At 33.3% G+C, this 13,092-nt stretch overlaps 1 protein-coding gene across 1 annotated transcript; it reads left to right on the forward strand.

The window, feature by feature from the left end:
* The first annotated feature begins 9,488 nt into the window (after nucleotides 1-9,488).
* On the forward strand, nucleotides 9,489-10,007 carry LOC137805614 (uncharacterized). Its single transcript, XM_090296140.1, has one exon. The coding sequence runs from the start codon at nucleotides 9,489-9,491 to the stop codon at nucleotides 10,005-10,007; it is 519 nt and encodes a 172-aa protein (XP_090152266.1).
* Nucleotides 10,008-13,092: the final 3,085 nt, after the last annotated feature.

The following is a 13,092-nucleotide window of genomic DNA, read 5'->3' on the forward strand; positions in this document are numbered from 1 at the left end:
CATATAGAATTAAGATAGAAAATCATCTCAATTTAGTCATGAGTGTACATCATCACCACTTTATCAAGATTGTTTTCATTCTTAATACTTTCATTTTCATTCATAACATTATTTAACTCGAGCATAACAAGATTTTAAAAATCCATTTTCAAACATCCAACTGAAAATATTTTGTCTATGTCTCTAAATTAAACTTTAACAAAAATATACACGCAAAAGAAATATAATAAACCCACCATCCTCAGGTCATCCTAAGGATGAACCACTCTAATATCATAAATGTAACACCCTAAAATATATAAATTTTTACAAAAGGAATAAAATAAAACAATGCTTTTCACTCTTTTCCCAAAGTTCCTCCTGCACCTGCACACACAAACGCGCGCACACACACACACATGCTCGTGAGTCATAGCAGTTCATACACAAACAACACATGCAAGGGTAAGCTATCAAAAGTAAAATTCTAACATATGAAAATAGAAGTAAAAAAAAAATTAATTAGATTAATCATTCATATATATAATTTTATTTTTATTTTTCCATTAATCATAGTCATATAATACTCAATACCAATCACCACAATCCAACTACATTCCATTACCATCATCAACACTCATATGGATCAAATTATCAAACACATTCATTTTCATTTCATTCATACTGACTACTCATAGATTCATTTGTCTCATAGTACCTTGATTTACTTTCAGTCCCCAGTACTTTTGATTTCATTTCAATCATAGTGATTGCATATGGATTTATCGTCTTCTAGAAGACTCATTAAGTATTCCTTACCAAAGCCTAACATCTAATTTACACCTCTAGGACCAGGGTAGGTCCAAACATCCAATATCGTGTGTCTCTATAGGTCGATGTGTGTATGAAATATTTCTTCAACTTCTCACCACCTGATACTTTAGTATATGTGACTTAGATCATCAAATAAGATAGATGATCTCTATTAAAACATAGAGTTTTCATACTTAATGTAAATTACATAACATCTCATACATTATAAAAAAATGTATGGCATCTTGTTCATACAAGCTTTGATAGTACAATATCACTAATTTATATTACATACCATTCAATGACATAACAATTAAAAATTCACAAATCAATTCAATATACAAACAAATGTCTATTTTGCATAAAAAAAATCATGCATAATTCAAATGATTGAAAAAACATTAATTAAAGAAAAGAATGAATGAAAAAAAGTCTTTTTTAGGCTAGCTTGAGCGAGAATGGACCCCCTCGAGAAAAACATTTCTCACTTGAGCGAAAATAAGGTTGAAACGACTGATTTTTCAATGTGATTTTCGCTTGAGCGAGAATAGGCTCGTGAGAGAACAAAGTTGAAGAGCAAGTCAAGTGCAATGATATTTTCGCTTGAGCTAGAATCATCTCGTTTGAGCAAAAATATCAGTAAATTAGCCTCAACAATCAGACTCAATTACATCTTCAAGGATCTTTTCACAGATATTTTAATACTAATACTTCTAAATTATTAATGTAAACTATTATTTGCTTAAGCATCTTTGTTCAATCAATTACATACACTCAAAATCATTCAAATTCAATTTAACTAACTATATACTTAACATGCATAATATAATTTCCAAATTAAATTATTATCTAAATCAACTATCCTAAGGTTATATTCAACACACATATAGCTTCCGTTACTTGAACTTTGTTATTATAGTAGAAATTTTAGCTCAAACAAGGAAACCACTTTAGAATCTAAAGACTTAAAACATGTTATCGAAAGATCACCAAATTCCAATATATGGTAAAAAAAAGTTGAGATGAAGACTTTTATCAATTGTCCTCATCAATATTGATGGCTAAATGATAAGAAAATGAAATAAGAAGAAACCTTTAGAGTAAATATGAACTTACTCTAAACATACCATAAAATCAATATATACCTTAAAACAATATATAAAAAATAGAACAAACAAACATGGGGGACTAGATCAAATCCATGCAAAGACATACAAAGACCTCCCAAGAGCAGCCTAAGCAAAATGATACAATGAGAATTTATACCTATTATGGAAAAAATCTAAGTAAAGACTAGAAAGTAAACAACCATACCAAACAAACTCAAGTCAATGAAGCAACCTTAAAAAGGAAAACGTATCAGCACAATGATTATTGTTCTCGCCAAAACTCGAGGTCGCATGCTTGGAGGTGCTCTCTGAGGTGATCCTTTGTAATCGCAGCCTTTGGTTGCTTGGAGATCACTGTGAGATGTCGGGAGCTTCACCTGTTAACATACTCTGACGATGAAGTCAGTGAGAGCATAAAAAAATTGTATCATATGTCTAGTATAGAATAGAACTTACTTTTTGTTGGGGACTCGTACACCTTTTGTAGGGGGTTGTCAATCCCCCTTTCTTTGAAAAATCGTAATAAACCTCTTAATTGTTTTTTGAATCCTTGGCTTTTCAAGGGTAGTTGGGCATAAATATCTCATTTCCTACTTTTGGTCAAACATGTGATCAAATGAACAAATAATTAAACAGACACAAATACAACAAATAACATATACTTTAATCAGAATTTTAATGATCAGACCTGACCTATATGGGTTTAATTATCCAAGCATAATTATCAGGCGTTAACCCGATCTTAACCGGACTGTACAATTACCCTCTCTGAACATATGTCAAAGTTTAAACTCAATCTCCTTGCAGAAAGACAAACATTTATTCCATCTACTACGTCTAGACCAAGGAATAAGATGTGAGGAAGAGAAACCAACACATACCAGGGTATAATCACTTTCTAGTCACAAACGCCTATAACCAACTTCTTGTGCCTTCTCAATAGCAATGATAACTCCCATAAGCTCAACAAAGAGGAACAATTGAACCTAAGAAATGAAGAAAAATCTTCAATAAACTCCCCCACGACACAAGCACAAGCCATAATAATCTCTAGCAGCACCTTCAATGTTAACTTTAATTTAACCAACCAAGGGAAAACTCCAAATAACATAGAGGGGCTATAACACTTTTCTAGACCTCGTTTTAATTCCAAAGAATTTCAAAATCGAAAAGTTAGATACATCATTACTCATGGATTTATTATAAGAACTTCTTGACAATCTGATGTAGGTCTTTATAAAATCAATGGTTGTAATCATACTAATTTTTTTTTTCTTGAAATCTAACATGATTTATTATCCTCCAAATCATCCAGACCAAAAAAGTAACAACAACAAGCCTAATATGCTTAATCAAGGGACTCCTTGGGAACTTTAGGGAAAAGATAAAATCAACAGAGGAAGAAATAGTCACCCTAGGGAAAACATACTAGAGTCAAGAACAAATTTGTAGAGCAACAAGACATTTGAAAAAATGAATGAGAAATAGACTACTCATGATTATTACATAAAGTAAACATCGAACAAAGATAAACCCCACTATGTTGCACCTCATTATCCATAAGCAACCTATTCTGTAAAAATTTCCAAAGAATAACAATCTTAGTCAACGATATAGTAGAGGACAATTTAAAAGTATCCTAGACAAGAGAGACCTCAGAAAAGGAGAAAAAACACTGTGGAAATTTATGATTTAAAAACCCACAATCCTCAAGCATCCAATTAGGAACATCCTTTTCACCATAAATAACAACATTTTTCTCATTCTGAATATTAGGCATAATGGACAAAGGAAAAGGTATAACCCAAGAAGAACCAACCCAAGCTTGTTAAACCTTGTAAGATAGCTTAATTCTTTCATTATAGAGAACACCCACAATAATAGAAAATATCTAAAAGAGCACCACATGTCATTCCAGAAATTAATATTGGCACCAGATTCCACAGTTCAGGAAGTATGCTTAAGAGTCACATCATATAAATATATGATACTCCACCAAATAGAAGAAGAGGGATATAAGATCTTTTTTTTATCTTAAGAACCTAGTCTTCATAAGGAGAGTCCAAGATTTGTAACTATACGCAAAGTTCCTTGCAGGCTTCAAAAGATAAGCTTTATTCTCAACTTGGAAATTAATGACTTACAACCAATCTTCAGATTTGGAAGAAGAAGCTTACTCTAGTTAATTATGACAATACCCGTTTTCATAATGTCATCAGTCCATATAAAATTCATAACTCATTAGTCAACCTGTTTAAGCATAGAAATTGATACAATCCAAGTAAACAAGAAGATTATCAAGGCCTCAAGAGACCATTCACACTATGAGCAGTCATCTCAACAATCAAGTCAAGTCCCCACCAAAGATCTAGCAAACCTCACCAGAAGAAGAAGTGGGCATAGACAAGAACACCAAATGTTCTTTCTTCTGGTTTTCTTAAAAATAAAACATGTTGTAAATAATTTAGGCTCACTTTAGGGGTCCAAATAGCAAGATAGGCTAGAATAGGTGCTTTTAGAAAAATAAGGGGGTGTAGTTATCATTTTAGCTTGTGTCTAACCCTTTAGAAAGAAAAGTTGACCTAACTTCTAGAAGAACAAGCCTAAGGTGCGGTTTTGACTTAGTCAAACCCTAAAGACAACCCCTCACACATTTACCATCCTATCCTTGCTCATCTTGTTTCCCAAGGCACCCATTCCCATAAATAGGGTGCCTTACTCAATGTATTTTCATGTTGAAATTGGATATAGAAGAAAACCTCTGCACAAATTGTGTGAGGCTTGTATGCTCTAGCTTAAGTCTTATCTTGTGAGAGTTGAGAGCTCTTCAATTGGCGAACCTCTACACTCATCTTGTTGAATCCACACTCCAAGTGGCATGTTCAATCTCATCCCACACCATAAGTTTTCTTTCTTTCATCTCCTTCTTCCATTTTCCATATACCACTGATATTGTGTTTTGTGTTCTTGTTTGTGGTTCCATTGTTCAATTCGGTTCCATCTATCTCTTTTGTTACCTTTTCATATCTTTCCAATTCTGCAACTTGCATCATTGACACCTTATAATGTGTTTTTCCTTTTGTCTTTGGAAGTGAACATTCACACTTACTTAACTACTTGGGATTAGGTTCGTGTCCAGTGAGGATCTTCCCTAGGTCTTACCATATATTTGATAAAAATCAAAATCATAAATAGAGTGTCACCCCTAAAATAAATAAATCTAAAATCAACTCAAAAAAAAAATATCATTTATATACATTAATACATTAAAGCTAAATTCTTTCTATCATATTTAAAGTTGTTCCTTTCCAAAACGTCAATTTAAATATAACCCAATCAACAATAGCTAAAGAAATTGACTTTTAACAACATTCAAAAAAATATGAACACCAAAATAAAAGAAAGGAATAAAGTCATGATTACAATTAAGATAAGCTTTGACAAAAGAATTAGAGTTATCTATTGTAAAAAAAACTACTCTAGGCATGACCAACCTCTGAGAAAATTAATTATATGATTTTACATATGGCTAAACTAATGAAAAATTATAGTTGGCACGTTTCTTAAGAAACTTAAACTTGGAATTCTTACTAGATATGAAACAATTTCTAATATGTAACAAACATATGAAAAAAGTTACTTAAAATTACGTTAACTGTTATTTCAATATATTTCTCCAGAATCCAATAGCAAATACAACTTGCATTATATACTATTTATTAATTATTTCATGCAATATTAATTACCTTGTTTTGTCCATAACTATTTACTTATATTATTGAGTTTTTATTTATTTCAAATTTCACTCTTACTCTCTAAACAAACAAAAAATGACTATTTTTTAATCATGATATTAGTACACATTATTGATAAAAAAAAACATTATTTATAGCAAAAAAATAAGGACTAATATCATCTCGAACCTTGAACATGTACCGAAGGTGAATATTTTTCTTCCTAATGATAGTCTATTTTGTACCTAAAGTATTTCATCAACAAAAACTACAAATAGTTAATACTTGTATTTAGCAATATTGATAAAATTCACAACTTTATATATATATATATATATATTCTTTATTATATATATATATATATATATATTCTTTATTGTTAGATACTATTGTTAAGGAATAATATAAGATTTAATTTTTTTATCAACAATAAAAATAAAATAAATAAAATGAAATAAATGAAAATACTAGAGGTATTCTAACCAGTATAAAAAAAACCTATAACAAATATACCAGGTATACTACATATTGTACCCATTCTCAATACGGAAACCACAATCGGCTAAAAATACACAATATTATTTCATGCACTCTCCAACAATATAAAATTCGTATAACTTATTTGATATGATAGTTACCTAATTAATATTTTTTATTGTATAACTTATTTGATATGATAGTTACTTAATTAATATTTTTTTATTGTTAGTCTTAGTACTTTGTATTTCATCAAATTAAATTCACCTTTACTCTCTAAATAGTTTTCTTATCAATCTTATAACTCTCAACTATTATTTATGTTACATAAAATATCGTCATTAATTAATTGATAAGCAGGTAGCCACATTATAACTTCATTACTTCTGACACAAATGACTACTTTAGCATAGTAGTAATGAGTTAAAATGTACTTGGTCTGAAACATTTTATAGTAGTTCCAAGAAACCACAAGAAAAGTTGCAACAGGGAAACTACATCAATAACAAAACCAAGAACGTGTTGAATGATTATTCATAGCATAATATTAATGGGTTAAATATATGTTTGATTTCTATATATAATACAAAACTAGTTTTTTTTTCCTAGTCCAAATCTTAGATCTTTTAGGTGCTCGTAGTAAGAAAACTATTAGAATGAGTCTTTATCAATTTTTTTTACATAATAAACCATTTTTTAACGTGACTATATTATAATATTTACGTTAATGATGTGTCAACGTGAAATATTTTAGCATCCTAGTACACATTGGAAATCTGTTTACCATGAAAAAAAATTTGATAAAAATTCATTCCAATAGTTTTCTTACTACAAATACCCAAGATGTAACGACACTTTTTTTTAAAAAAAAAAAGCACAGACAGTGTGCCCACACTATCACTTTCTTCTTCATTCTTCCAAATCACTTTCTCTCTCTACCAACTTCTCTCCTCTCCCTTCTCTCTTAATTTCTCACTTCATACCTCATCTATTTTAGAATCTGATCATACCACGCTGTAGCAGAGGAGTTAAGGAACATTTCTACCCGATCAGATTTTCAAACAGAGTAAGTTCATTTTTACTCTAAATATCCTTTGTTCTCTGTTTTTCCTTAGGATTTAGTCATCAATCTTGGTGGGGCCAGTTGAGAAGTTTAATCCTCTCAACTTATTCTATTATATACTGAAATTTTGTTTTGTTTGGATAATTTGCATTAGGCCCGTAAATCTTGAAGCTTATCCAAACGGTGGGGAATAAAATTTTAAAAGTTGCTTGGAAAGCAAGCAATTGAGGTAAAGGAAGCTAAATTTAATTTTTAATAGCACCCTAGGATAGAAGATCTGAATGCGGAAGGGACGTGGTCCCAATATTCAATTTTTCTTGCAGGGATGTTGTGTGTTTATATATATTGGGTTGTTTGTTTATATATTATTTAAATTTGTGGAAATATTCGGTTTTAATGATTTAATATTAAAGTGTTATTTTTTTTACGTCAAATAGACTTTTGAATATTTTGGATCACTTTTTGAATTATATTGTATGACGAAATGGTATGGAATTGAATTCATACATTTGGGATAATGTATGGACTGATGTTCATTGTGTATTAAATATTGATGTCGGGATAATGTATGGACTGATGTTTGTTGTGTATTAAGTATTGATGCCTATGTGGTAACAGAGATCTCCGAGCTTCACTGATGATCTAAGTCACATAGACTAAGATATCAGGTGGTGAGAAGCTGATGGGGGAGTTCATGCACACCGTGACATATGAGATGCACGGCTTGGGTTGAATTGAACTTACCTTGATCCTTTCTGTTGGATTCGCTGGTAATCTTTGGATCAGGTGTTAGTCTCTGGTAGGACTTACTTAATACGGGTCTTCCGGAAGACGTTGTTTGTTGAATATCTTGGATGTGTAGATCCATGTGAGATCTATGTGATTGTTTTAGTGTTGGGATTTGAAGAAGATTGTATAATTTGAGAAATTGATCATGTAACTTGGTTTTCTCTTTTGATTTAATTGCGTATATTATAAAATTCTATTTTCACTAGCTTACCCTTGCTTTTCTTGTTGTGTTTGAACTGCGATGACTGTATTACGTACACGAGCAGATGATCTTACAGGTGTCTGAGGATCAGAAGAGTTTTAAGGCGTTGATTTTGAAACTTATATTGTAAATATTTGTATTTCTATATGTCCTAATCACGTATTAGGAATGTTTTGAAAAACTGTAAGTTTGTATAGAAATATGTAGAACCGGTATTGTAATAGTTATATGTAAATTATGGGGTGTTACATTTAATGGTATCAGAGCGGTTCATCCTTAGGATAACCTGAGGGTAGTGGGTTTATTGTGTTTCTCATGTGTGTAGATTTTTGTTTAAGTCTAGCTTAAGACTAAGTTAAAAGTCTCTAATAGGATGTTTAACAAAGTTGTTTTCTTGAAACTTTGTTTGTGCTTGAGTCAAATTAGTTGTTATGAATAAAGATGAAAGTAATAAGAATGAAAAGAATCTTGATAGAGTGGTGAGGGTGCACACTCATGACTGGATCAAGATTATTTTCTATCTTAATTGTAAGTAGCTAGAGTACATTTCAGAGATAAGTTTTGATTGGTGTTTTTTTACCTGTTTCGTGTGATTATTTCTTTGAAGTTAATTTGTCTTAAAGATGTTGTTGGAAATTTTTAGTAATTTCTAATCCAATTCTTTATGTGCTTAGAAGATGGCACGTAGACCACCTACTCCTCCTCCACCAGTAGATATGCCCAACTTAGCTCGGGCAATAGAGATGATGGCAACAACCTTGCAACAACAGAGTGCTACTATGGCACAATAGCATCAGGCCGCCCTTCATCAATTAGAAACTACTAGATTAGCAGTTGATGCATCTCAGCTTCATCAACAACCCCATACCTCTAGTCTGGAGGATTTTCTGAGACACAATCCACCCAAGTTTAATGGGAAGGTAAATCCAGATGGAGCAGACCAGTGGGTGAGAGACATAGAAAGAATCTTTAAAGCTACTCAATGCCCTGAAGAGAGAAAGTTATCTTATGCCATCTATATGCTTATTGAAGAAGCTGAGTTTTGGTGGATAGGCATGAAGCAAATGATGGAAGACAAAGGTGAAGATGCTACTTGGGAGAACTTCAAAGTAAGATTCCTAGAGGAGTATTTTCCTGATAGTGTCAGATATGCAAAAGAAATTGAATTCATGCAGCTGGAACAAGGAAATTTTTCAGTCACTGAATATGCTACTAGGTTCAAACACCTAGCTAGATTCTACACCCAGACCAGGACTGAGGCTTGGAGATGTAGAAAATTTGAGTTTGGGTTGAAGCAAGAGCTTAAAGAAGTGGTAATTCCTATGTCTATTAGAGATTTCCCTGCTCTAATGGAGAAAGCAAAAGTAGTGGAGAGTTTGAAAAGTAGTAGCACACTTGCTAAGCCTCAAGTGGGAGGACCTTCTAGAAGCACACCCAAATATGAAGATAAAAATAAGCCTTATTCCAGACCTCAATCCTTCAGGAGTGGAGGACCTACTTCTCAGTTGTTACCAAATGTCAGATGTTTTAGATGTGGTGGGGAACACATAGTTAAATTTTGTCCTCATCCAGTGCCAAACGTTACATGTGATAGATGTCATAGATATGGGTATGCTACAAAAGACTGTCGTGTCCAATTGGGAGCTCCAAATTCTGGCGGAGTGCAGCAAGTACAACAAAATAGTAATCAAAAACCCAAAGCTACTAGTAGAGTTTTTGCCATTAGTGGAGCTAAACCTTCGCAGTTTGATAGCCTTGTTAGAGGTATTTGTCTTATCCTTGGAACACATTTATCTGTATTGTTTGATTCTGGGGCAACCCATTCTTTTATATTTTTTTGATTATGCTAAGAAACTTAAGTTGCTAGTCCAAGAATTATAATTTGAGTTGGTGGTCTCTACACCAACAGAAGGTATTATAGTAACTTTTTCCATGTGTGCTGAGTGTCTAGTAATTATAAATGGGCAGAGATACAAGATCAACATGATTTGTATACCTCTAAAAGATTTGGAGGTTATATTGGGAATGGATTGGTTGTCTGTTAATCATATCCTTATAGATTGTGGTCGGAAGAAGTTAATTTTCCCTAAATTAGAAGGAATGCAGGTTATCTCAGCTCATCAGTTTGAGAGAGAGATACGAGAAGGTGCAGAATGTTTTATGCTCTTGGCTTGTTCTATAGTTACTGATAAAGTACAAAAAGATATGTTTGTAGTTCAGGAGTTTATGGATGTATTTCCTGATGAGATTCTTGGACTTCCACCTAAAAGAGAGATAGAGTTTGCAATAGACTTGATTCCCGGAGCAGGCCCTGTGTCAATTTCCCCATACCGAATGACACCAGCAGAGTTAGTTGAATTGAAGAAACAACTAGAAGACTTATTGGAGAAGCAATTCATTTGACCTAGTGTTTCTCCATGGGGAGCTCCAATGCTATTAGTGAAGAAGAAAGATTGTTCGTCACGTCTATGCATAGATTACAGACAATTAAACAAGTTGACAATAAAGAATAAATATCCTCTTCCTAGAATTGATGACTTGATGGATCAGTTGCATGGGGCAGTTGTCTTTTCTAAGATAGATCTGCGCTCAGGTTATCACCAAATTTCAGTGAAAGCGGAAGATGTTCAGAAGACTACTTTTAGATCAAGGTATGGTCACTATGAATTTTTGGTCATGCCATTTGGTGTGACTAATGCTCCAGCTATTTTTATGGATTATATGAATCGGATATTCAGACCTTTTCTTGATAAGTTTGTGGTAGTGTTCATAGATGACATCTTGATCTATTCTCGTACAAGGGAAGAACATGCAGAACATCTTAGAATCGTCCTGAACATTTTGAGAGAAAAACAGTTATATGCTAAACTTTCAAAATGTGACTTCTGGATGTCAGAAATACAATTTTTAGGACATGTCATCTCTGCACAGGGAATATCAGTAGATCCTTCTAAAGTGGAGGTTGTACTTCAGTGGGAACGTCCTAAAACAGTTACAGAAATTAGAAGTTTTGTCGGGTTAGCAGGATATTACAGGAGATTTATAGAAGGCTTTTCTAAAGTAGTGGCTCCTTTGACCCAATTGACTAGAAAGGATCATCCTTTTGCATGGACTGAACAATGTGAGAAAAGCTTTGAAGAGTTGAAAAGAAGGTTGACTAATGCTCATGTATTGACAATCCCTGATACCAATCAGTCTTTTGAAGTTTTCTGTGATGCTTCCTATCAGGGATTGGGTTGTGTTCTGATGCAGAATAAGAAAGTTGTTGCCTACGCTTCTCGTCAGTTAAAGGTGCATGAAAGAAATTATCCAACTCATGATCTAGAATTGGCAGCAATTGTCTTTGCTTTAAAAATATGGAGACATTTTCTTTACGGAGTTAGTTTTAATGTGTTTAGTGATCATAAAAGCTTGAAGTATTTGTTTGATCAGAAGGAGTTAAATATGAGGCAGAGGAGATGGATTGAATTTTTAAAAGACTATGATTTCCAGCTGATATACCATCCTGGGAAGGAAAATGTTGTTGCAGATGCGTTGAGTCGTAAAAAGATACAAATGTCTTCGCTTATGATTAGAGAGTTAGCATTGATTGAAGATTTTAGGAGTATGAATTTGGAGGTTTCCATGTCTTCAAATTGCATTAGTTGTAATACCCTTGTTATAACTAATGAATTTCTGGAGAAGGTGAAGGAGAAGCAGTTGGAAGATTCAAAATTGAAGAACATCATGGGCTTATTAAATACTGACAAAGCTAAAGACTTCTCTTTAGAACTGGATGGTATTTTGAGATTCAAAAATAGAATATGCATACTAGAGGATAATGAACTAAAGCAAACAGTGTTATCTGAAGGTCATAAAAGCAAACTCAGTTTACACCCAGGGATGACCAAGATGTATCAAGATCTCAAGAAGTCTTATTGGTGGCATGGCATGAAGAATGATGTAGCCAAGTTTGTAGCTGCTTGCTTGACTTGTCAGAAATCAAAGATTGAACATCAACGACCTGGAGGCATGTTAACTCAGTTAGACATTCCTGTGTGGAAGTGGGATAGTATCTCAATGGATTTTGTTATCCACTTACCACGTACTTTGAGGAAACATGACTCTGTTTGGGTCATAGTGGACAGGTTGACAAAGACGACACACTTCCTACCTATAGACTTGAGAATCTCTATGCGGAAGTTGGCCCAGATTTACATAGATGAAATAGTCAGATTGCATGGTGTACCCTCCAACATAGTTTCAGATAGAGATCCCAGATTCACCTCCAGATTCTGGCAAACGCTTCAAGAAGCTTTGGGGACTAAACTCAGACTTAGTTCATCATATCATCCTCAGACTAATGGACAATCAGAGAGAACTATCCAGTCCTTAGAGGATTTGCTTAGGACTTGTGTGTTAGATCATTTGGGCAGTTGGGATGAAATTCTACCATTGGTAGAGTTCACTTACAATAACAGTTACCAAGCTAGCATAGGAATGGCTCCTTTCGAGGCATTATACGGAAGAAAGTGTAGGACACCTCTGTGCTGGTTTCAGGATGGTGAGAGTGTGTTAATTGGACCATAATTAATACAACAAACCAATGAGAAAGTGAAAATGATTCAGGAAAGATTAAAAACATCTCTCAGAAGGCAAAAATCTTATGCAGATCAAAGAAGAAGACCTTTAGAATTCTCTGTGGACGAGCATGTTTTTTTGAGAGTTACACCGTTCACTGGTGTAGGAAGAACACTCAAATCCATGAAATTGACTCCTAAGTTCATAGGACCTTATCAAATTCTCAAGAGAATAGGTCCTGTGGCTTATGAAATTGCTTTGCCTCCTTCTTTAGCTAACATTCACAATATTTTCCATGTATCCCAGCTAAGAAAGTATGTACCTGATCCTAGCCACATTCTAGAGTCTGATTCCATCCAGGTCAAA

The sequence above is a fragment of the Phaseolus vulgaris genome, chromosome 10 (assembly GCF_051622355.1).
Source record: "Phaseolus vulgaris cultivar YP4 chromosome 10, ASM5162235v1, whole genome shotgun sequence".
NCBI classification, from domain to species: Eukaryota; Viridiplantae; Streptophyta; class Magnoliopsida; order Fabales; family Fabaceae; genus Phaseolus; species Phaseolus vulgaris.